This window comes from Oncorhynchus mykiss, chromosome 22 (assembly GCF_013265735.2).
Source record: "Oncorhynchus mykiss isolate Arlee chromosome 22, USDA_OmykA_1.1, whole genome shotgun sequence".
Lineage (NCBI taxonomy): Eukaryota > Metazoa > Chordata > Actinopteri > Salmoniformes > Salmonidae > Oncorhynchus > Oncorhynchus mykiss.
The window spans coordinates 44,508,435-44,535,483 of NC_048586.1; the positions used below are offsets into that span (position 1 = coordinate 44,508,435).

Genomic DNA, 27,049 nt, shown 5'->3' on the forward strand with positions numbered 1-27,049 from the left:
CCAGACCCAGACCAGGCCCTGACCCATGCAGGCCCAGACCCAGACCAGGCCCAGACCCAGACCAGGCCAAGACCCAGACCAGGCCCATATCCAGACCAGGCCCAGACCCAGAAAAGGCCCAGACCCAGCTGCTCTGAATACAGGCCTGTTTGATGTCCTAATGGCTTCAGTCTGCCAGACTGTTCTCTCCCTGGGGACACAGTGTGTTTGCCTTAACACATTCACAGACAAATATAAGTGATACTGCATTACCCACTGTAATTACCCACTATAATGACCCACATCATTACCCTCTGTAATTACCCAGAGCATTATTCACATCATTGCCCACATCATTCCCACTGCAATTACACACTGTAATTACTCATATAATTACCCACTTTAATTACCCACAGCATTACCCAGTATAATTACACACAGCATTACACACTGTAATTACACACAGCATTACCCACTGTAATTACTCACATAATTACCCACTGTAATCACCCACAACATTCCCACTGTAATTACTCACATCATTTTCCACTTTAATTACCCACTATATTTACACACTGTAATTACTCACATTACCCACTGTAATTACCCACAGCATTACCCGCCGTAATTACTCACCACATTACCCACAGCATTACCCGCTGTAATTACTCACCACATTACCCACAGCATTACCCGCTGTAATTACTCACCACATTACCCACTGTAATTACCCACAGCATTACCCGCTGTAATTACTCACCACATTACCCACTGTAATTACCCACAGCATTATGGCATTAAGACCATATCTGATTCAGACTTATTAGTCTTATAATTAGCTCAGTAACTGAACAGGGTTGTTAGTAGTAATAGAACCAGTCACAAATGAAATGTTGCGTGTCTGTATACTGAAACATTAATAGCTTTTTATGTGGGTCAGACAGAAAAGAGCTCAGCTTACCACAACAGAGAACAACTGTGCCGAGCTAACTGGCAAGGAAGAGGAGCTAACTGACAGGGAAGTGAAGCTAACTGACAGTGAATAGGTGCCAACCGCCAGAGAAGTGGCGCTAACTGCCAGGAAAGTTAGCTTTTCTGTCAGTTAGCTTCACTTTCCTGTCAGTTAGCTCCTCTTCCCTGTCAGTTAGCTCGGCACAGTTGTTCTCTGTTGTGGTAAGCTGAGCTCTGGTAAGCTTCCCACAGGGAAGTAGCGCTAACCGACAGGGAAGAGGAGCTAACTGAAAGGAAAGTGAAGCTAACCGCCAGGGAAGAGGAGCTAACCGCCAGGGAAGAGGAGCTAACTGACAGGAAAGTGAAGCTAACTGCCAGGGAAGAGGAGCCAAATCGACCGGGAAGAGGAGCTAACCGCCAGGGAAGAGGAGCTAACCACCAGGGAAGAGGAGCTAACCACCAGGGAAGAGGAGCTAACCCACCAGTGAAGAGGAGCTAACCCACCAGTGAAGTGGAGCTAACCCACCAGTGAAGGGGAGCTAACCAGACAGGGAAGAGGAGCTAACCGACAGGGAAGAGGAGCTAACCGCCAGGGAAGAGGAGCTAACTACCAGGGAAGAGGAGCTAACCGCCAGGGAAGAGGAGCTAACCGCCAGGGAAGAGGAGCTAACCGACAGGGAAGAGGAGCTAACCGCCAGGGAAGAGGAGCTAACCGACAGGGAAGAGGAGCTAACTACCAGGGAAGAGGAGCTAACCGTCAGGGAAGAGGAGCTAACCGACAGGGAAGAGGAGCTAACTGCCAGGGAAGAGGAGCTAACTGCCAGGGAAGAGGAGCTAACCGACAGGGAAGAGGAGCTAACCGACAGGGAAGAGGCGCTAACTGCCAGGGAAGAGGAGCTAACCGCCAGGGAAGAGGAGCTAACCGCCAGGGAAGAGGAGCTAACCGCCAGGGAAGAGGAGCCCACCTTTACTTCATGTTGTCCTGCAGCGGGGGAGGGGGCTGGGTGGGGGTGAGGGATGGGGGACTCGGTGCTGGCAGGGGGAGGAAACGTCCTCATGGTGGCGTCTCGGGGGGAGCGGACGATCTCATTCTGCCGGTAGAGACGGTGGTAGCGCAGCTTGACCACCCAGGAGTCAAAGATGTCTGGAGACTTGATCTGTATAAAGGAGAGGAAAGGGGAGAGGAAAGAAGAGGAGAGAGATGCCACAGTAGGCTATAGTTCATAGAAATTGTAATCGTCCAAGCCCTCAGACAAGGGCTAGACTACCATCCATCCCGTGAATCTTTCAAGCTAACCTTGAGGTGGTAGATATGTTTCTCTGTGTCCAACTCAATGCTAACCTTGAGGTGGTAGATATGTTTCTCTGTGTCCAACTCAATGCTAACCTTGAGGTGGTAGATATGTTTCTCTGTGTCCAACTCAATGCTAACCTTGAGGTGGTAGAGATGCTCCTCTGTGTCCAACTCAATGCTAACCTTGAGGTGGTAGATATGTTTCTCTGTGTCCAACTCAATGCTAACCTTGAGGTGGTAGAGATGCTCCTCTGTGTCCAAGTCAATGCGACGGGCTCTCTTCTTGATGGACATGACAGAGAGACCCACATCAATGCAGCCATGCAGCTTGCCTTTCTGAATCTTAGAGGAAAGAGAGTTAACATAAGTCATGTATGACGTCTCATTGTTGCTGTATAAATGGAATCTCAAGGTGAAGAAAGAAAGATATCGGATCATGATCGAAAGGACTAATTGACTCTGTTAGGAATACTTTGCTCTTATAGGCCTACATTACCCTTACCCTACTTAACTCTTACAGGACTACTTGAAGTCTTATAGATCTACTTAACTCTTACAGGTCTACTTGAAGTCTTATAGGTCTACTTGAAGTCTTATAGATCTACTTAACTCTTACAGGACTACTTGAAGTCTTATAGATCTACTTAACTCTTACAGGTCTACTTGAAGTCTTATAGGTCTACTTGAAGTCTTATAAGTCTACTTGAAGTCTTATAGGTCTACTTGAAGTCTTATAGGTCTACTTGAAGTCTTATAGGTCTACTTGAAGTCTTATAGGTCTACTTGAAGTCTTAGTAAGTAACCACCATGAATCATCATTCTGCACTATTACGCAATATCATGCAGTGAGGCTAGTTTGTCAGTTTGGTTCAAAGAGATCAAGGCTGACAAGAACATGGCTGCTTCCAGGAGACACTGTGGAAGGAAGGACCCTTTGGAAACATCAGATAAGTGTGGATGCAGCAGTTTTGCCAGTCATTTGAAGATTTCCTACAGAATGACACGGGCAGCAGAAACATAGTGACCCTGGAGGTGTTTCTGCTAAGTTACCATTGTGCCATAGGGATGCCAACTGAGGCTGCCCTCCATCCCTGCTCTGTGTCTGCTCCATTGGCTACGAGTCAGGGTTACTCACATCAATTGGTGACTTGGAGTACTTCAGCATCCCATTGTCCAGGACAAAAAAACGCTGTAGGAAAAACAAGAACAAACATTGAGTAGGAGGAATAACAGCACTTGTCTCTGGAAATGAATGTACTCTTTCTGAAAGAGGGTGTGGTTGATGGCTTTTCTGAAGGGTTTAAACAACAAGGAAATCGATGAAAACAAGTACAAGTGTTGTCTCTCTCGGTCGGCCATCAAGCCCTACCTTGTGCCAGCCTTTCAGTGGCCATTTTCGCTTCTTCAGCATGAAGCCCTCGTGTTTATCTGGCCTCTGGACGTTGCTCTGACCGATTTTCAGCCCCTCAATGATTTCCCAGCTGTCTGCCTCCTAGGGATGGAGAGAAAAACAGAGCCGTGTCGGAACTCATCTGTTCACTTCTCCGGGTCCGGCGGTAACAGCAGAGAAAACAGCAACAGTACAGAACCGCAGTGGCCCGGACCGCAGTGGTTTCCTCAGGTACATGGCGTAGCCAGCCAGGGCGGTGGCAGAACGAGCTCTATTTTGGTACATGTCTCTGGTACATTCTAATGCCTTGATTCCATCCGAAATACAAAGCTAAATTAATGAGAACTTTAACGACTTTACCTCCCAGATTGGTAAAACGAGTTGTGGTATTGGAAATACATGACTTGACTACAATTAAAATGACAGAAAATGTATGAATTCAGTGTGTTGTTAGTTGTTTTGATTATCGTCTAGGCCTTTGTGACCAACACTATTTTCTAAATATGTCACGCCCTGGTCTTAGTATTCTGTGTTTTCTTTATTATTTTGGTCAGGCCAGGGTGTGACATGGGTTTATTATGTGGTGTGTTTTGTCTTGGGTTTTTTGTAGGTATTGGGATTGTGGTATAGTGGGGTTGTCTAGAAAGGTCTATGGTTGCCTGAAGTGGTTCTCAATCAGAGGCAGGTGTTTATCGCTGTCTCTGATTGGGAATCATATTTAGGCAGCCATATTCTTTGAGGTTTTCGTGGGTGATTGTTCCTGTCTCTGTGTTTGTTTTCACCAGATAAGGCTGTTTAGGTTTTCTCACGGTTATTATTTTGTTCATGTTTTAGTTTTTTCTTTATTAAAGAACATGAACACCAACTACGCCACATTTTGGTCCGATCCTTGCTACACCTCCTCTTCAGAAGAGAAGAAGAGAAGTTTTACTGTAAACAGTTTTACTGTTTTACAATGATGTTTCTTCTTCAAATTATGCTGCTACTGGGGGCAGGATGTTTGTGACTCAAGAAATTGGTATTGTTTACGACTTGTCAATCAATCACTGTGGATGGGAGATTGAGGGTAGATGAGTAATCTAGTCATAAAAACGAGTCTACAATTTCAATTGTGGCAAAAACCAAAGAAAAAAATATTGTAAACATGAATTCCCTGTTGAGAAACAAAGTCAGGAATAGATCTACCAGTATTTTTTATTTATTTAACCAAGTCAGGTAAGAAAAAAATTCTTATTTACAATGATGGCCTACGCCGGCCAAACCCGGACGACGCTGGGCCAATTGTCCTTCCTTCCGGTTTGGCCCTGTCCGGGGGTGTCATCGGATGGGGCCACAGTGTCTCCTGACCCCTCCTGTCTCAGCCTCCAGTATTTATGCTGCAGTAGTTTATGTGTCGGGGGGCTAGGGTCAGTTTGTTATATCTGGAGTACTTCTCCTGTCCTATCCGGTGTCCAGTGTGAATTTAAGTATGCTCTCTCCAATTCTCTCTCTCTTTCGGAGGACCTGAGCCCTAGGACCATGCCTCAGGACTACCTGACACGATGACTCCTTGCTGTCCCCAGTCCACCTGGCTGTGCTGCTGCTCCAGTTTCAACTGTTCTGCCTGTGATTGTTATTATTTGACCATGCTGGTCATTTATGAACATTTGAACATCTTGGTCATGTTCTGTTATAATCTCCACCCGGCACAGCCAGAAGAGGACTGGCCACCCCACATAGCCTGGTTCCTCTCTAGGTTTCTTCCTAGGTTTTGGCCTTTCTAGGGAGTTTTTCCTAGCCACCGTGCTTCTACACCTGCATTGCTTGCTGTTTGGGGTTTTAGGCTGGGTTTCTGTACAGCACTTTGAGATATCAGCTGACAGTTTTAGGGCTATATAAATAAATGTGATTTGATTTGTGCGCCACCCTATGGGACTCCCAATCACGGCCGGTTGTGATACAGCCTGGATGACGGAAGACTGAGGCAGCTGTTAAACCAGCAGTTGACTGCTCCATTGTCGACAGTGATTAAATCAGTAGATATTCATCAATATCTTTAATAATACCATATAAGTGTCCTTAGCTTTTGAAAAATCTGTTTAATTTTATAATATTTTGGACCAGAATGAGGCTCTCTCTCCACTAGCCTACCTATTGTTCCTGCAGTGAGGGTTCAGCATCTTCATCGAATATAATTCATCGGTGTTTTCCATAAACACTGGCCGTCTATTAAATAGCCGATAACAGACTCATTTTTAAACCGGCTACGAGGCTTATTTTTACATAAACGTTTCAATCCGCGAGTCAGAAAAGTCTGCATAGCCTACTACTATGTTTGGCGATTTATCTGCAGATTAATTATATTAAAAATCAATCAAGAGGCGTCCCTACAGTCCCTAGTTCGTATCCAGGCTGAATCACATCCGGCCGTGATTGGGAGTCCCATAGGGCGGCGCTCAATTGGCCCAGCGTCGCCCGGGTTTGGCCGTCATTGTACATAAGAATTTGTTCTTAACTGACTTGCCTAGTTAAATAAAAATGATTTTACTAGGCAAGTCAGTTAAGAACAAATTCTTATTTACAACGACGGCCTACCCTGGCCAGACTCGGACGACGCTGACTCCCAATCACAGCCGGTTGTGATAAGAGCCTGGATTCAAACCAGGGACTGTAGTGATGCGTCTTGCACTGAGATGCAGTGTCTTAGACCGCTGCGCCACTTGGGAGCCCAATGCATCAAAATCAATAAAGCAGTGCAATAACCAGTTGCACTCCATTGGTTGGATTCAGTGTATGGCTATTAAATCACAAACCCAGGTAGTAAAACGATCTAGACGGTTAATGCAAATGCCTTAATAGAACTTGAAAAGAGACGGCCATGATTAGGCCGAAGCAATGCAGCCCGACCAAGCAAAAGGCAGTAACTGCTCACTTGAGTTAATGTAATTTTTTTGCTACATTAAATATATCCTTAATCATGTGGACAAGTATCCTGCCTCTATTGTAGTGTTTTTTGAGAAAATGGGGGTCATGTTATCAGTAACTGCATAAAGTCACTCTGAAACCAAGGTAAATAAAAGCATTTTATTTAGTTCCACGCTATGAGCAGTTACTGCCTTTTTTGCTTGGTAGGGCAGAAGCATGTTGCGTTTATATATTAGTTCAGTATACATTGAAACACACTGGTGTTTTAGGCTACATTACGACACCTAGCTACATTGAAACACACTGGTGTATTAGGCTACATTACGACACCTAGCTACATTGAAACACACTGGTGTATTAGGCTACATTAACCTCTAATACTGCAATGAATCAAACCTTTACTACAGGTAAGGTCTTTAGGAGCAGGGAATATAACAAACGATACTTGAGAACACCTTAGGGTGAATCTGGGTAAATCTGGGCTATAATTATCTAGACCTACACGGCAGCAGCACTGTGGGGTAGATAGCCAGAGGGACACCTTGGGGTAAATCTGGGCTACCCAGACTAGAGGTCAACCGATTATGATTTTTCAACGCCAATACCGATACCGATTATTGGAGGACCAAAAAAAGGCGATACCGATTAATCGGACGATTAAAACATTTTGGGGGGGAATAATGACAATTACTGAATTAACACTTATTTTAACTTAATATAATACACCAATAAAATCAATTTAGCCTCAAGTAAATAATGAAACATGTTCAATTTGGTTTAAATAATGCAAAAACAAAGTGTTGGAGAAGAAAGTAAAAGTGCAATATGTGCCATGTAAGAAAGCTAACGTTTCAGTTCCTTGCTCAGAACATGAGAACATATGAAAGCTAGTGGTTCCTTTTAACATGAGTCTTCAGTATTCCCAGGTTAAGAAGTTTTAGGTTGTAGTTATTATAGGAATTATAGGACTATTTCCCTCTATACCATTTGAATTTCATTAACCTTTGACTATTGGATGTTCTTATAGGCACTTAGTATTGCCAGTGTAACAGTATAGCTTCCGTCCCTCTAGTTAGCGCGCGCTAACTAGCTAGCCATTTCACTTCGGTTACACCAGCCTCATCTCGGGAGGTGATAGGCTTGAAGTCATTAACAGTGCAATGCTTGAGGCACAACGAAGAGCTGCTGGCAAAACGCACAAAGTGCTGTTTGAATGAATGTTTGAACCTGTTTCTGCCTACCACCGCTCATTCAGATTATATGCAACCCAGGACACGCTAGATAATATCTAGTAACATCATCAACCATGTGTAGTTAACTAGTGATTATGATTAAACTTATCTTATAAAAAACAATGCTAGCTAGCAACTTACCTTCGCTTACTGCATTCGCGTAACAGGCAGTCTCCTTGTGGAGTGCAACGAGAGAGAGGCAGGTCATTATTGCGTTGGACTAGTTCACTGTAAGGTTGCAAGATTGGATCCCCCGAGCTGACAGGGTGAAAATCTGTCGTTCTGCCCCAGAACAAGGCAGTTAATCCACCGTTCCTAGGCCGTCATTGAAAATAAGAATGTGTTCTTAACTGACTTGCCTAGTTAAATAAAGGTAAATAAATAATAAATAAATACAAATATTTTTTTTAAACCATCGGTGCCCAAAAATACCGATTTCCAATTGTTATGAAAACTTGAAATCGGCCCTAATTAATCGGCCATTCCGATTAATCGGTCGACCTCTAACCCAGACCCCTTCTTTTACGCTGCCGTTTCTCTGTTTATTATCTATGCAAAGCCACTTTAACTCTACCTACATCTACAGTTGAAGTCGGAAGTTTACATACACTTAGGTTGGAGTCATTAAAACTAGTTTTTCAACCACTCCACAAATGTTTTGTTAACAAACTATAGTTTTGGCAAGTCTATTAGGACATCTACTTTGTGCATGACACAAGTAATTTTTCCAACAATTGTTTACAGACAGATTATTTCACTTATAATTCACTGTATCACAATTCCATAGGATCAGAAGTTTACATACACTAAGTTGACTGTGCCTTTAAACAGCTTGGAAAATTCCAGAAAATGATGTCATGGCTTTAGAAGCTTCTGATAGGCTAATTGACATAATTTGGGTCAACTGGAGGTGTACCAAACTCAGTGCCTCTTTGCTTGACATCATTCGAATATCAAAATAAATCAGCCAAGACCTAATTGTAGACCTCCACAAGTCTGGTTCATCCTTAAGAGCAATTTCCAAACGCCTGAAGGTACCACGTTCATCTGTACAAACAATAGTACGCAAGTATAAACACCATGGGTCACGCAGCCGTCATACCACTCAGGAAGGAGACGCGTTCTATCTCCTAGAGATGAACGTACTTTGGTGCGAAATGTGAAAATCAATCTCAGAACAGCAAAGGACCTTGTGAAGATGCTGGAGGAAACAGGTACAAAAGTATCTATATCCACAGTAAAATGAGTCCTATATCAAGATAACCTGAAAGGCCGCTCAACTGCACATGGGAATAAAGATTGTACTTTTTGGAGAAATATCCTCTGGTCTGATGAAACAAAAATAGATCTGTTTGGCCATAATGACCATCGTTATATTTGGAGGAAAAAGGGGGAGGCTTGCAAGCCGAAGAACACCCATCCCAACCGTGAAGCACGGAGGTGACAGCATCATGTTGTCGGGGGTGCTTTGCTGCGGGGGGGGACTGATGCACTTCACAAAATAGATGGCATCATGAGTCAGGAAAATTATGTGGATATATTGAAGCAACATCTCAAGACATCAGTCAGGAAGTTAAAGCTTGGTTGCAAATGGGTCTTCCAAATGGAGAATGACCCCAAGCATACTTCCAAAGTTGTGGCAAAATAGCTTAACGACAACAAAGTCAAGGTATTGGAGTGGCCATCACAAAGCCCTGACATCAATCGATTAGGACATTTGTGGGCAGAACTGAAAAAGCGTGTGCAAGCAAGGAGGTCGACAAACCTGACTCAGTTACACCAGCTCTGTCAGGAGGAATGGGCCACAATTCACCCAACTTATTGTGGGAAGTTTGTGCAAGGCTACCCGAAACATTTTACCCAAGTTAAACAATTTAAAGGCCATGCTACAAAATACTAACTAAGTGTATGTAAACTTCTGACCCACTGGAAATGTGATGAACCACCTGCGCTGGTTCATCACATGATGGATGTTAAGTTCTACGTCAAGTACCCATTGGGCCTCAGCGCTGATCAACAGCAGACAGTAGTGATAATCACTGCCAATGCGATTGTGATGAGACTCAGGGGCTGGGCTGTTGCTGCTGTGTTAATGATAGGATGTAACACAGTGTGAGGTAATATAAAACCCTGTCTACTCCCCAAATTACACCCTATTCCCTATATAGTGCACTACTTTTGACCTGCACTGGGTCTATTAAATCACTGAGCTAAACCTATAGAGCCAGAAGGGAAAGCCTGACCTATAGTGGAGCGTATTTACTGAGAGGATTTCTCAGTGTGGGCAGGTGGGAATAGACCTATGTGGTGTCTGCTTGACTCTCTACACACAGAGAGATAAGGGCAGCAGATGGACTGTTCATCAAGAGGGGGACCTAGGAGCCAATCCTTGGACAGACCTTTCAGTGGATGTGATTTCTCTCAAGGCTCTCCGACTTCTTAGAGCCTTTACATTGAGCCATGCCCCTTGACATCTTACATGCTGACCAGACCGGAAACTACGCGTGCCAACGAGTGCCAACGAGCGCCAACGAGCTTCTGCGATGCGAAGGGCTAAAATAGAACTCCTTTCTATTTCTAAAAAAATTATATATATTTTTGTGGTATCCAATTTTTGTGGTATCCAATTGTTAGTAGTTACTATCTTGTCTCATCGCTACAACTCCCGTACGGGCTCGGGAGAGACGAAGGTCGAAAGACATGTGTCCTCCTCCTCCTCCTTCTTCTTAACACAGCGCGCATCCAACCCGGAAGCCAGCCGCACCAATGTGTCGGAGGAAACACTGTGCACTTGGCGACCTGGTTAGCGTGCACTGCGCCCGGCCCGCCACAGGAGTTGCTAGTGCGCGATGAGACAAGGATATCCCTACCGGCCAAACCCTCCCTAACCAGGACGACACTAGGCCAATTGTGCGTCGCCCCATGGACCTCCCGGTCGCGGCTGGCTGCGACAGAGCCTGGGCTCGAACCCAGAGTCTCTGGTGGCACAGCTAGCACTGCAATGCAGTGCCATAGACCACTGAGCCACCCAGAAGGCCTTAACCCGTTCTATTTCTGAAAGTCCTGCCTCTCCCATCTCCTCATTGGTTTATAGAAGCAGGGTTGAAAGATGAACTGTTTTGCCGGTTGTCGTGGTAATACTATGAAGGTTTAGATGCCGATCACCATATAAGTTCAAAGATGAAAAAGCCTGGAAGGAGAAGAGATGACTAGAAACGATTCGGCCAAGTGTCCCTTCACATTTTAGAGCCTTTACATTGCCCAAGTGTCCCTTCACATTTTAGAGCCTTTACATTGGCCAAGTGTCCCTTCACATTTAGAGCCTTTACATTGCCCAAGTGTCCCTTCACATTTAGAGCCTTTACATTGGCCAAGTGTCCTCAATGAAATTGCCTGGTACAAAAAATTGATTGAGTAAAACATTGGACTTGGTGGTTGGACAGAGGGGAAAGACAAGGACAAAACAAGTGCTTTGTTGGATTTATTTTAGCACAGTGAAAAAGGCAGAGATTTATTCCATTGTCAGTGCAGGTGGTTCATCACATCATCTGCCATCAATGTGTTCTGACCATTACCATGAACACAGCCTCTTTCTGTGGCTACCTCTATGATTTCACTCCTGCTAGTCATAATCAGCCATTGATACACTTGTCATCTGCTATCAAAATACTTTTCCTGGTCACCCACAGAAATATACAGGGAACCAACTGTTTCAGATGAATCTTCCATACAAGGAATCTACTCTTTCAGTGGACTCTTCCATACAGGGAATCTACTGTTTCAGATGAATCTTCCATACAGGGAACCAACTGTTTCAGATTAATCTTCCAATACATGGAATCTACTGTTTCAGATGAATCTTCCATACAGGGAATCTACTCTTTCAGATGAATCTTCCATACAGGGAACCAACTGTTTCAGATTAATCTTCCAATACAGGGAATCTACTGTTTCAGATGAATCTTCCATACAGGGAATCTACTGTTTCAGATGAATCTTCCATACAGGGAATCTACTGTTTCAGATGAATCTTCCACACAGGGAATCTACTGTTTCAGAGGAATCTTGCATACAGGGAACCAACTGTTTCAGATTAATCTTCCATACAGGGAACCTACTGTTTCAGTTGAATCTTCCATACAGGGAACCTCCTGTTTCAGATTAATCTTCCATACAGGGAATCTATTGTTTCAGTTGAATCTTCCATACAGGGAATCTATTGTTTCAGTTGAATCTTCCATACAGGGAATCTACTGTTTCAGATTAATCTTCCATACAGGGAATCTACTGTTTCAGATTAATCTTCCATACAGGGAACCTCCTGTTTCAGATTAATCTTCCATACAGGGAATCTACTGTTTCAGATTAATCTTCCATACAGGGAACCTACTGTTTCAGATGAGTCTTCCATACAGGGAATCTACTGTTTCAGATGAATCTTCCATACAGGGAATCTACTGTTTCAGAGGAATCTTGCATACAGGGAACCAACTGTTTCAGATTAATCTTCCATACAGGGAACCTACTGTTTCAGATTAATCTTCCATACAGGGAATCTCCTGTTTCAGATTAATCTTCCATACAGGGAATCTATTGTTTCAGTTGAATCTTCCATACAGGGAATCTATTGTTTCAGTTGAATCTTCCATACAGGGAATCTACTGTTTCAGATTAATCTTCCATACAGGGAATCTACTGTTTCAGATTAATCTTCCATACAGGGAATCTACTCTTTCAGATGAATCTTCCTCACTACATCTAATATGTCTCAAAACTAAGAGATGACAGGTGGTTGTGAAAGCATAAAGAAAATGTTAGTGTGATTATCTGGATACACAGAGGGATGACTGTGTATGATGAGTTATGTGTGGGTTGAATCTCTGTGTGTGTGTGTGTGTGTGTGTGTGTGTGTGTGTGTGTGTGTTGAATCTCTCTCTCTCTCTGTGTGTGTGTGTGTGTTGAATCTCTCTCTCTCTGTGTGTGTGTGTGTGTGTGTGTGTGTGTGTGTGTGTGTGTGTGTGTGTGTGTGTGTGTGTGTGTGTGTGTGTGTGTGTGTGTGTGTGTGTGTGTGTGTGTGTGTGTGTGATATAGACGGCAGGTGGTGTCTAGTTGCACTCGTGAGGGTCTCCAGAGCGTTTAATGGTGGTCAGTAGCATAAGGGGAAGTGAAATGTATTGATCCCAGAAGTGCTGGATATCATTAAAGCTTCCCCCACAAATAGCCACTTCACTCACTTTCCCCTCGCACACTGACACGCACTGCAGCCCAGCCTTTCATGGCCTTTACCCTGGGTCTGTAGTCTGCAGGAGTCCCTAGAGAGGATGTAACCCTTATACGGCACGGCACCGGCACACACACACTAACCAGCATAGACAATGAGGCAACATAGCGTTATCAAGATGAGTCTTGAGTTAATGCATCACTATGGTGATGGCGACACTGAGCTGGGCTGTAGCTAGCTGTGACGTTCACCTGGGAGCCAACAGGGACACAGGATAAGCCTGAATTAATTAATCACACCACATGGCCCCGCCTCCAGCCTCAACACAACAAGACAATCTACTAGAACTTTCCTGCCCGGTAAATGACTACAGTAACCAAATACAACAGCAGTCACTTTGGTCCAATAACATTCTCTAGGTATCGCAGCCTCACAAAGAACAGACTGAAGTGATTCAATTGGACAAGTCCCTAATTTGTTGAGCACCTCTTACCTCCCTCAATCTCTACTTTAATTAAACTTGTGAAATTAGAGGAGTAGGAATGGGACATCAATATGTTATTGAGATCAGAGTGAGTTCAGACAATAGGCTAGAAGACTGCAGAGCTCACAAGGCATCTTTTGTACACCATGTACAGTATTTGATGACACAGAACAGAGTAGGACAGGGACCAGAGTAGGACAGGGACCAGAGTAGGACAGGGACCCAGAGTAGGACAGGGACCCAGAGTAGGAAAGGGACCCAGAGTAGGACAGGGACCCAGAGTAGGACAGTGACCCAGAGTAGGACAGGGACCCAGAGTAGGACAGGGACCCAGAGTAGGACAGGGACCCAGAGTAGGACAGGGACCCAGAGTATGACGGGGACCCAGAGTAGGACGGGGACCCAGAGTAGGACGGGGACCCAGAGTAGGACAGGAACCCAGAGAAGGACAGGAACCCAGAGAAGGACAGGAACCAGAGTAGGACAGGAACCAGAGTAGGACAGGGGACAGTGTAGGACAGGAACCAGAGAGCCATAGGAAGGGTACATCTCTCATTTAGCAGCAAGCCTGACTGCCACTGCAAGTGTTCTGTCTAGTCTGCAATTCCCCCCAAAACTCCCCCAAAGCACTCCTCTTCAGAAAGCAATATCCCAAGGTTACAGGTATGTAAGCAGTAGTTCCCACACAGCACAGCATACCAGGGCGTGCCACATGTTTCCTGAACCAATAGAGCCTTGACTGTCTCACTCTGCCTCATGAATAATTCATGATTCACCTTCGGAAAAGCTGTGATGTCAGAGACTCCAGTGCAATGTCCTGTTTCTTGGTTGCTATGGTGATACGGCAGTTCAGTTCACAGCTTCACACCACGACTAAAGGCTTCAGCTTCACACCATGACTAAATGGCCTAACATTTAAGCCCCCATAAGCTGACCCTAAATAAGAATTCTAATTCACTGTTTACAATACCGTCGCAAAAACCATCAAGCGCTATGATGAAACTGGCTCTCATGGGGACCGCCACAGGAATGGAAGACCCAGAGTTTATTAGAGTTACCAGCCTCAGAAATTGCAACCCAAATAAGTGCTTCACAGAGTTCAAGTTAGAGACACAACTCAACATCAACTGTCCAGAGGAGACTGTGTGAATCAGGCCTTCATGGTCGAATTGCTGCAAAGAAACCACTACTAAAGGACACCAATAAGCAGAAGAGACTAGCTTGGGCCAAGAAACACGAGCAATGGTCATTAGACCGGTGGGAATCTGTCCTTCTGGACAGACTTCTGGTCTGGAGTCCAAATTGGAGATTTTTGGTTCCAACTGCCGTGTCTTTGTGAGACGCAGAGTAGATGAACGGATGATCTCTGCATGTGTGGTTCCCACTGTAAAGCTTAGACATTAGACCTGTGGAAATTTTAGATTTTTCATTCCAACCACTGTGTCTTTGTAAGATGTGTATTTCCCACTGTGAAGCATGGAGGAGGAGGTGTTATGGTGTGGGGGTGCTTTGCTGGTGACACGGTCTGTGATTTATTTAGAATTCAAGGCACACTTAACCAGCATGGCTACCGCATCATTCTGCAGCGATACGCCATCCCATCTGGTTTGAGCTTAGTGGGAATATCATTTGTTTTTCAACAGGACAATAAACCCAAAACACACCTTCAGGCTGTGTACGGGTTGTTTTACCAAGAAAGAGAGTGATGGAGTGCTGCATCAGAAGACCTGGCCTCCACAATCTCCCGACCTCAACCAAATTGAGATGGTTTGGGATGAGTCGGACTGCAGATTGAAGGACAAGCAGGGCCTCCCGACAAGTTCTCAGCATATCTGGGAACTCCTTCAAGACTGTTGGAAAAGCATTCCAGGTGAAGCTGGATGAGAGAATGTCAAGAGTATGCAAAGCTGTCGTCAAGGCAAAGGGTGGCTATTTGAAGAATCTCAAACATAAAATATATTTAGATTTTTTGGTTACTACATGATTCCATATGTGTTGTTTCATAGTTTCATAGTCTCCCCAATTGGTAGTAGTTACAGTCTTGTCTCATCGCTGCAACTCCCGTACGGACTAGGGAGAGGCGAAGGTCGAGAGCCATGCGTCCTCCGAAACACAACCCAACCAAGCCGCACTGCTTCTTGACACAATGCCCATCCAACCCAGAAGCCAGCCGCACCAATGTGTCAGAGGAAACACCGTACACCCGTGTCAGCGTGCACTGTGCCCGGCCCGCCACAGGAGTCGCTAGTGCCCGATGAGACAAGGATATCCCTGCCGGCCAAACCCTCCCTAACCCGGATGACGCTGGGCTAATTATGCGCCGCCCCATGGCCCTCCTGTGAGCCTGGACTCAAACCCAGAATCTCTAGTGGCATAGCTAGCACTGCGATGCAGTGCCTTAGACCACTGCGCCACTCGGGAGGCCCTGTTGTTTCATAGTTTTGATGTCTTCACTATTATTAAACAATGCAGAAAATAGTAAAAATAAAGAAAAACCCTTGAATGAGTAGGTGTTCTAAGATGGTAGTGTATATATATATATATATATATATATATATATATATATATATATATATATATATATATATATATATATATATATATATATATATATATATAGGGGGTTTGGGGGCACCCCGGCTTCACGGGGTCTGAGGGGTACGTGCAAAGTCACTGCTTATAACTAACTATAAGTTAAGTGTAAATATAAAAAAATCTAAGATGTGTCAAATAAAGGATATCCAGCCCAGGGCTCCAGCTATGCGTTTCGTTTGCTAACTTGCTAGCTAAGTGGCTAGATGTCAAGGTCAAGCTTCCTGGTTAGAACAGAGATATTCAATCCCCTCCTGGATCAAGATCCCTGTTGCTCCCAATTATTCAATATATTTTTTAAATAGTGCCCATTGTGCACATTCGGTAATACCGTAAACCCCGATATGGTACAGAAACGGTATGACGGTATGAAAATCCGGATACCATCCAATCCTAGAGAGATCACCTGCAGGCTGTGCTGATGGAGCTGCTGCTACCAAACAGTCAGTCCCACTCTTTCTCAAGGAACCAGAGACAGAATCAGTCCACTAGTCACTGTTCCCAGAGCAGCTGACTATGTCTAACTCTGTGTCTGGCGGTGGGCAGGTCGGTCGCTACTTACCTGCCGGCCGTCGCGCTGGGATGAGGAGGAGGACGAGGCGCTCTTGTGTGTAGGTGTCTTGTGGTGGCGGATGGGCGTGGAGCTCCTCTCCTCGGCGCTCATTGTGCGGTGGCTGCCCTGGCTGTTCCTGTGGTGGTGGTGGGACATGGTTCCTCTCTGTGAGTAGCTCCCTGACTGTACAGGACTGTCTGTTCCTCCCTCAGCAGCAGCTCCAGGCTGCGCGTGTCAACAGCATTATCTCAGGCAGTTATGCAGCACACTTCCCACCGGCTCGCGCTCCTCTCATCTTGCAGCACAGACAAAGAGACAGAGAGACATACAGACAGGAAACAGATGTTAGACTACGTTATGTTAACCCCTCCTCCCCTCACTGTTCGCGTCAACATAGCCAGTAACACTTGTCAAAATAGTCAATTAATCTAAGATAAATAAAAAAATATCTGTTTTTGCCAACTAGGTCTAAGTCGCACAATGTCACATTTACTAAGAGGTTTGGTGCAGTACTTTTCAAGTGAAAGAATGTGCATGAAAACTAGTCGTTTCGTTGAATGACCACAGAAACACTTAATTGAAGAATCCCGTCAATAGTTCCCACTCCTACTAGGGGTAGTACTGTTGACCAATCACTGATGAAAAGGGCGTAGACTTCAACTATGGAAATTTGACTTCCCTCAAGAAAAAAGTGTGCGCATGAACAGCCCCCCCGAAAAAAACCTGCAGAACACCAAAACTAACAAAAGCGTCACAAAAGGTTGTCATTATATATGTCAACTGGGAAGCATACGGTAAGATTTAGCGTTTGGGCCCCTGCCAACTTTTTGAACCAATCCACCAATCTAAATTCGCTACCCGAGCCAGCAGCAGGACTCGAATAAATGGGTATTTTTAGAAACATGGACGTTCAACCCTATTCTTCTCTAGTTACAGTTTGTTACCTTTAGCCTTTAATGATGTTTGTTATGGTGAGAAATGTGACTCATAATCCACCTTGGACTGCAGTGGTGTCTGGCCTCCTATCACTACTCTGCATGTCTCAAACTCCTACCCAGTATAACTTGCTCATCGCCCTTGTCTCAGTCAGAGATGAGACACAGGACACCCACTCGGCCTTGTAAATTATCCAGTTCTGGTGTGTGGCAGAACGCCATGTGTTCACTTAATTCATATGAGCGTAATCAGCGTCTCGATTGCAGTGGGAAAACTAGCCATCTCAGATCCCACAGGCAACATCAATCCCTCTGCATCTAATTACCATTATGATAATGAGTTAATGACGCCAATCGGGTGAGGATACCAAATCAATACAAAGACAGACGCCGTGTCTATGCAGTACCAGGAACACCAACAAGACACGGTGTCTATGCAGTACCAGGAACACCAACAAGACAGTGTCTATGCAGTACCAGGAACACCAACAAGACACAGTGTCTATGCAGTACCAGGAACACCAACAAGACACTGTCTATGCAGTACCAGGAACACCAACAAGACACTGTGTCTATGCAGTACCAGGAACACCAACAAGACAGTGTCTATGCAGTACCAGGAACACCAACAAGACACAGTGTCTATGCAGTACCAGGAACACCAACAAGACAGTGTCTATGCAGTACCAGGAACACCAACAAGACACTGTGTCTATGCAGTACCAGGAACACCAACAAGACAGTGTCTATGCAGTACCAGGAACACCAACAAGACACGGTGTCTATGCAGTACCAGGAACACCAACAAGACAGTGTCTATGCAGTACCAGGAACACCAACAAGACACAGTGTCTATGCAATACCAGGAACACCAACAAGACACAGTGGCTATGCAGTACCAGGAACACCAACAAGACACAGTGTCTATGCAGTACCAGGAACACCAACAAGACACAGTGTCTATGCAGTACCAGGAACACCAACAAGACACGGTGTCTATGCAATACCAGGAACACCAACAAGACAGTGTCTATGCAGTACCAGGAACACCAACAAGACACAGTGTCTATGCAGTACCAGGAACCCAGGAACTTGCCTCTAATGTAGCCCAGGGGGTGGCAGGTAGCCTAGCATTTAGAAAGTTGGGCCAGTAACCAAAAGGTCGCTAGTTCGATCCCCGAGCCGAGAAGTTGAAAAATCTGTCAAAGTGTCCTTGAGCAAGGCACTAAACCCTAATTGCGCCAATGGCTGACCTTGGCTGTGACCCCACTCTCCAAGGGTGTCTCAGGAGGAGACGGGAGGAGATAAGCAATTCCAATTCCCACATGCGTATAATACACACTTATACATGTGTAATACAGGACAATTATAAGCACCCAACTAATTAATCAATATTTATTATTCAATTGTTTGGAGTTAGGAGAAAGATATGTTTTGAATGGATATGGAATGAATAGTCACTATAGTCATCTGAGTCAATGGTTGCATTATATAGCCATCATACTGTATTAGAGAAACATCACTATAGTCATCTGAGTAAACAGATCACCGACCATTTCAAATCCCACCCGTACTATGCAATCTGGTTTCCGAGCTGGTCATGGGTGCACCTCAGCCACGCTCAAGGTCCTAAACAATATCATAACCGGCATCGATAAAAGACAGTACTGTGCAGCCGTCTTCATCGACCTGGCCAAGGCTTTCGACTCTGTCAATCACCGCATTCTTATCGGCAGCCTCAATAGCCTTGGTTTCTCAAATGACTGCCTCGCCTGGTTCACCAACTACTTCTCAGATAGAGTTCAGTGTGTCAAATCGGAGGGCCTGTTGTCCGGACCTCTGGCAGTCTCTATGGGGGTGCCACAGGGTTCAATTCTCGGGCTGACTCTTTTCTCTGTATATATCAATGATGTCGCTCTTGCTGCTAGTGATTCTCTGATCCACCTCTACGCAGACGACACCCTTCTGTATACTTCTGGCTCTTCTTTGGACACTGTGTTAACAAACCTCCAAACAAGCTTAAATTCCATACAACACTCCTTTCGTGGCCTACAACTGCTTTTAAATGCTAGTAAAACTAAGTGCATGCTCTTCAACCGCATCACTACAGTGGATGGTTCTGACATAGGTATTTGTTGTTGTCCACATATTCTATGTGTCTGGTTAGACTGTAAACTCTCCTTCCAGACTCACATTAAGCATCTCCAATCCAAAATTAAATCTAGAATCGGCTTCCTATTTCGCAGCAAAGTCTCCTTCACTCATGCTGCCAAACATACCTTCGTAAAACTGACTATCCAACCAATCCTTGACTTTGGCGATGTCATTTACAAAATAGCCTCCAACACTCTACTAAGCAAACTCGATGTAGTCTATTACATTGCCATCCGTTTTGTCACCAAAGCCCCATATACTACCCACCACTGCGACCTGTATGCTCCCGTTGTCACGCCCTGACCGTAGAGATCTTTTTATTCTCTATGTTTGGTTGGTCAGGGTGTGACTCGGATGGGAAACTCCATGTTCTTTATTTCTATGTTTTGGCCGGGTATGGTTCTCAATCAGGGACAGCTGTCTATTGTTGTCTCTGATTGGGAATCATACTTAGGCAGCCTGTTTTGCCACCTTAGTTTTGTGGGGTGTTGTTTTTGTACAGCTCTGTGTAGCCTACCGAACATTACGTTCGTTTTCCATTTGTTATTTTTAGGTGTTCATTTTTAATAAAGATAAAACGTACGCCTAACACGCTGCACCTTGGTCCGATCATTTCGACGATCGTAACAGAACATTCCACCAAAGAAGGACCAAGCAGCGTGGACAGGACGGGTGGACGTGGGAAGAGATCCTGGATGGTAAAGGACCCTGGACGCAGGCTGGAGAATATCGTAGTGCAAAGAAGGAGATAGAGGCAGCGAAGGAGGAGCGGCGACGATATGAGGAGGCAAGTCATCGATGGAAGCCCGAGAAGCCACTCCCCCAAAAATTGGGAGGGGGTGGCACACGGGGAGGTTGGCGGAGCCCACCCAACTACCTCATCCCCATATTGTTATTTATCCTCTTGCTCTTTTATACCCCAGTATCTCTACTTGCACACTACTTGCTCATCTGCACATCGATCACTCCAGTGTTAAAACTAAATTGTAATTATTTCGCCTCTATGGCCTATTTATTGCCTTACCTCCCTACTCCTTCTACATTTACACACACTGTACATAGATTTTTCTATTGTGTTATTGACTGTACGTTTGTTTATGTGTACCTCTGTGTTGTTGTTTTTGTCACACTGCTTTGCTTTATCTTGGCCAGGTCGCAGTTGTAAATGAGAACTTGTTCTCAACTGGCCTACCTGGTTAAATAAAGGTGAAATAAAAATAAATACATACATTTTTCAACCAATTTTCAAATAATTTGGAATAAGCAAAGGCTTTGATTTCTGTTTTTTTCTCATTTCTGTCCCTCATGAGGGAGGATAATGAATGTTCACAGGAGTAACAAGTAGAGGTAGACCTACCAATAGTTATGTTTTTACTGATATCAAGTTTGTTTAAGAATTATTAAGGGATTAAAACTCATAATTCTGTTACCAAATCGGTAACGGAATTAGGCCTAATGCAAATTAATTGGCCAGAACGGGAAATAATAGTAGTTACAAACCACAGTTGGGTCACCTGCTGCTGTCCTCCCTTCCACTGGCATACTGTTATACTCAGCTCATATTAAGACCGGTACGATGCCAGTATCACGATACTCTTTAGTACCCTTGAAAGGAAACTAAGCACGAAGCGGTTTTTAATTTAGGGAAATCAGCCCTAAATTTGGAAAAATATATATTTTGTCATCAGGATTCACATTTATTTATTTCCAAAAACTAAAACACTATATTTTATATACAGCAGGTTTTGAAAGGACCTAGGAGTTTGGTCTGCTTTGTGTTTTCATTTTTTTCAATGGAAAAAAGATCAAGATTCTGGTATCGTCCCGGCCGTAGCTCATAACTGTTTTTTTCTCTTTCTGTCATCTGGTGGTCAAAGCAAGACTGTGAAAACAGTCTGGACAACCTCTCCCTCTCCCTTCCGCTCTCTCTTTTCTCTGTCTCTCTCTCCAGTTAATGTCACCTCTCCCGGCTCTTACTGACACCTACCACCTACCCTCTTTCCATTTGCTGCAACAAACATCCTCGCCCATGGATAACCGACCCACACAGGAAGTCCACAGATGCTGATTTGGTCGGACCAAATCTGGACCAATCATAGATGTCTATGTTTCGCAAATTTTGACAACACAGCACAGTACAGTACAGTAAAGAAAAGTACAGTACATCACACTAGATTAGAGTACAGTAAAATATACTGTATTTTACTGTACTCTACTGAACATACGTATATACTGTACTCTATATCATCGACTGTATCCTTATGTAATACATGTATCACTAGCCACTTTAAACTATGCCACTTTGTTTACATACTCATCTCATTTGTACATACTGTACTCGATACCATCTACTGTATCTTGCCTATGCTGCTCTGTACCATCACTCATTCATATATCCTTATGTACATATTCTTTATCCCCTTACACTGTGTACAAGACAGTAGTTTTGGAATTGTTAGTTAGATTACTTGTTGGTTATTACTGCATTGTCGGAACTAGAAGCACAAGCATTTCGCTACACTCGCATTAACATCTGCTAACCATGTGTATGTGACAAATAAAATTTGATTTGATTTGAACATATCTACTGTGCTCTACTGTTCTGTGCTCTACTGTGATGTTCCAAACTTGAATCGTCTGCTAAATGACTAAAATGTAAATGTACTCATCCATACTCTACTGAACTGAGCTCTACTCTACTGAACTGAGCTCTACTGAACTGAACTGAGCTCTACTGAACTGAACTGAGCTCTACTCTACTGAACTGAGCTCTACTGAACTGAACTGAGCTCTACTGAACTGAACTGAGCTCTACTCTACTGAACTGAGCTCTACTGAACTGAACTCTACTGTACTGAACTCTACTGTACTGAACTCTACTGTACTGTGCTCTAACCACGTTTCTCTTCTTCCTAGACAGAAGAGGAAGTGACCTATAGGCCTATATCTCCATGCCTACTTCCTAGATAGAGGAAGAGGAAGTGACCTATAGGCCTATATCTCCATGCCTACTTCCTAGATAGAGGAAGAGGAAGTGACCTATAGGCCTATATCTCCATGCCTACTTCCTAGGTAGAGGAAGAGACCTATTAGAAAGCTATAATTATCAGAATGGGCTAAGAGTTTGTCTCAGCTTAGTTCCTAGTTGGTTAAAGACAGGTGCTGGTGACATGCTAAATGGATCTGAATTATAGATGGAACTATGTGCGTGTGTGTGTGTGTGTTTTGTGTGTGTGTGTGTGTGTGTGGACTGGCACGCTCAGGGGTGTGTCGTTAAGACTATACCGATGTATCCTGTTATTGAAATAAGGAGTCCTTCTGAATCAGCTCTTTCCTGTAAGAACTAGGTCTACTGTAACTATGGAGGAAGGTTACACGGAAAGAGCGTGGTGATCAGACACACAACTAATCATACCCTGTGGAAGCGAGCAGCTTGGAAACAAGGCCCCTGATTCTACCCTATCAACATGTATTTTTACACAGTCCGTTATTCACTCTACCAGACGTAGGCCTGGCATCAGTCAGTCGTCTGTTCCTGTCTTTGTTTCAGCCACACCGGTGGAATAGACTGCTGTTATGTGTTACGTTGCCTACTGTGAAATTCAGCTCTGGTCCTCAGGGTCCAATGAACCTGCAGTGTCTCCCTCTCCCTATACACAGTAGCAGCCTACACTACATTTTATCAATACACCGAGTTTGTTTGTAGCGCTTCATGTTAGCAATGAGCGTGTGTCTGGTTTCTCTGTCCTCTTAATGCTGACGGAGAGTGAGTGCTTGAGCAGGCGGACAAGTAGGCTAACTCGCCTGCTGCGCGCCAATGTAAGAAATTTGGGGATGTCTGATTTCTGATTGTCTTAACTCACCACCACTATTTGGCTGAACTTCTTAGTGATCTTTTCTTCACCTCAAAACAGTAAGTCAAAGAAGTGCTACATTGACCAAGTCTGTTCAATGCGCTCATTTATTCAGCTGCCAACGGCCCACGGTGAATCAGTGTGTCCACATGGCAGAGGCTGGTGCTGTCGCATAAGTGGAATTTAAACTTTTAGATTTTAACATTTTAATTCTAATTTGTATTATTAATCACGTGATAATGTTTTTGAGAAAACAAAAGCGTTATTATTTAAATTAAACAGTTCCACGAAAATGTGCACATGAAAATCATAACTGGCACTCAGATCGGTAGAAATTGTTGGCTAAATTCTAAGCTTGAAACTTGTAAACTTGAAACTCACATGCTGCCTAGGAATGATGTCTTCTACATTGTAGAATAATAGTAAAGACATCAAAACTATGAAATAACACATATGGAATCATGTAGTAACCAAAAAAGTGTTAAACAAATCTAAATATATTTTATATTTGAGATTCTTCAAAGTAGCCACCCTTTGCCTTGATGATAGCTTTGCACACTCTGGGCATTCTCTCAACCAGCGTCACCTTAAATCCTTTTCCAACAGTCTTGAAGGAGTTCCCACGTTTTGCTGAGCACTTCTTGGCTGCTTTTCCTTCACTCTGCAGTCCAACTCATCCCAAACCATCTCAATTGGGTTGAGGTTGGGTGATTGTGGAAGCCAGGTCATCTGATCACTCTCCTTCTTGGTCAAATCAAGGAGAGTGGCTGCTGCCAACACACTGTCTCACATCTCTAGCCACTTTAATAATAAAAAAGTGGATGTAATAAATGTATCACTAGTCACTTTAAACAATGCCACTTTATATAATGTTTACATATCCTACATTACTCATCTCATATGTATATACTGTTCTCTATACCATCTACTGCATCTTGCCATCTTTATGTAATGTATCACTAGTCACTTTAAACAATGCCACTTTATATAATGTTTACATACCCTACATTACTCATCTCATATGTATATACTGTTCTCTATACCATCTACTGCATCTTGCCATCTTTATGTAATGTATCACTAGTCACTTTAAACAATGCCACTTTATATAATGTTTACATACCCTACATTACTCATCTCATATGTATATACTGTTCTCTATACCATCTACTGCATCTTGCCATCTTTATGTAATGTATCACTAGTCACTTTAAACAATGCCACTTTATATAATGTTTACATGTCCTACATTACTCATCTCATATTTATATACTGTACTCTATACCATCTATTGCATCTTGCCATCTACACCATCTCTATACCATCTATCTTGCCTATGCCGCACGACCATCGCTCATCCATATATATGTACATATTCTTCTTATTCATTCCTTTACACTTGTGTGTATAATGTAGTTGTTGTGAAATTGTTAGATTACTTGTTAGATATTACTGAACGGTCGGAACTAGAAGCACAAGCATTTCGCTACACTCGCTAGCATTAACATCTGTTAACCATGTGTATGTGACCAATACAATTTGATTTGATATAGCCCAAACACAGCCTGAAGGTTTGTTGAGTCGATGTCCTGTTAGAAAACAAATTATAGTCCCACTAAGCGCACACCAGATGGGATGACATATCACTGCAGAATGCTGTGGTAGCCATGTAATCTTGACATCTGACACATAATAACTGCACAATTCCCAGAAAATAGCCTAAAATTCATTTTTAGAAATTAGTGTTTTTTTAGATTATTATTATTATTATTTTTTTTTAGGGGGTTAAAAAAGTTTGTCCAAGTGTTTCTTGCACAGAGATCCTCTGCCCAACTTTCATCACTCAAACTCTCCTGTCGGATTTATCTATAGTTATGCACACGCACAATCTGGATTTATTTCACAATTTCACAATTATAAACTGGGTGGTTTGAGCCATGCTGATTGGTTGAAAGCCACGGTATATCAGACCGTATACCACGGGTTGTTAACCAGTTTATAATAGCAATAAGGCACCTCAGGGGGTTTGTGTCCTAAGAACAGGCCTTAGCCATGCTATATTGGCCATATAGCCCACCACACCTCCTCGGGCCTTATTGCTTAATCATTGCAGAAAAACAAGTCAAATCGACATCCATTGATGGAAAATGATCTGGCAAGCCTAAAAAGGGTGTATTATCTTTTCTCTTAGGACATATTCTTAAGGTTGCAATAATTATTATTTTGATGGAAAAAACACATTTAGTTTCTTAGTCTACGTTCTAACAAATCAAGTCAATATTCCTTAATTCGCTCGATAATGTTATGGGAAAAGGGTTTATTGGATAAATGTGGCTGCAAAATAATAATAAATAGGGCTAGTTTTCCTTGTGGGCAGGTTTCTCGAGGTCATGGGCTATACATTTTAGCTAGACCTGGCAACCCTGTTTATGCCTGTGAGATTGAGAGTCTGACTAGTATCCCCATTTGCTTCTCTTCCCTAGCAGTTGAAACTCAAACATTGAAAAACAACCTAGCTTGTGAACAAAACAATGTAAATAGCCAAGAAACACAACAACAAAAGTTTCACTTCAGTAAACTTATGTTTCAAGTAAAAATTAGAACAACTTTTATCCCTCCGCGCAGCGCTTCTAAAAATGAATCTGTCACTCAGCTCTTCAGGTGCGCACAGTCCCCAGCCATGCAGTGTTGCAGCGTCAGGCAGAAATACTTTGAAAACAGCTACTGCAGTGTTTGCCATGATCGTACTTCACTTTTTACTGGAGCATTCCCCCCCCCCCCCGCATTTGGCGGGTGTTCATTTTAGGTCCTGGGGGAGAGGGACAGAGACACGGGGGAGAGCGAGAAGGACAGAGAGGCCTGACTTAACACAAACTAAACTGTCTATCGTACAGCAGAGTGCGTGTCCGAATTCAAACCCCCACAACTGAATATATATATATATATATAAGAACATATCACAGAGCTGTGAGCTCTACACGCACAATGGGACCCATATATAAATATCCCATGTTTTGTTTCTCTCCCTGTGACACAGCTGGCCGTACCCCGTACAAATCAAGAGATTAAACAAGAATAACTGGACGGACAATTGTCCGAATTAAATAAATATTTTAGGCTATAAAACAGATGGTTTTAAAGAGGTTAAAACATACCATAAAAGGTTATTAAAACAAAAACACTTTTCCCGCAGAGCATATAGCACTTTGAGATATCAGCTGATGTACGAAGGGCTATATAAAATAAATTTGATTGATTGAATTTGATAGCATGTCTACCTCTTCCAAGCATTCCTCTCCCACTATTCAAAACAGACCACCTTTCAAGACATAAACCAATTACTAACACACCTGAACACAGTCAAATTGACAAGACAAACAGCTGACTGTTGTGTATACATACATATATGGAATGGTTTTGAGCCCAATTAACACAAAAGTAACGAAATCAAACATTTAAATTGTATAAGTGAAGGTGTAATAAAATGCCATTTTCACTCTCCCCAA

The 27,049-nt window shown here is 43.4% G+C and overlaps 1 protein-coding gene across 3 annotated transcripts in view; it reads right to left on the minus strand.

Moving 5' to 3' along the window:
* The window catches only part of LOC110502171 (oxysterol-binding protein-related protein 6), a 78,890-nt gene that overhangs the window by 33,717 nt on the left and 18,124 nt on the right, over positions 1-27,049 (minus strand). For all 3 annotated transcript variants that reach the window (XM_036959395.1, XM_036959396.1, XM_036959394.1), the window contains exons 2-6: positions 16,610-16,895; positions 3,594-3,716; positions 3,360-3,413; positions 2,453-2,566; positions 1,896-2,087 (exon numbers count right to left, since the gene is read on the minus strand). In XM_036959395.1, coding sequence (XP_036815290.1) covers positions 1,896-2,087; positions 2,453-2,566; positions 3,360-3,413; positions 3,594-3,716; positions 16,610-16,756 — 630 coding nt within the window. In that variant the 5' untranslated portion in view covers positions 16,757-16,895. The remainder of the gene's footprint in view (positions 1-1,895; positions 2,088-2,452; positions 2,567-3,359; positions 3,414-3,593; positions 3,717-16,609; positions 16,896-27,049) is intronic.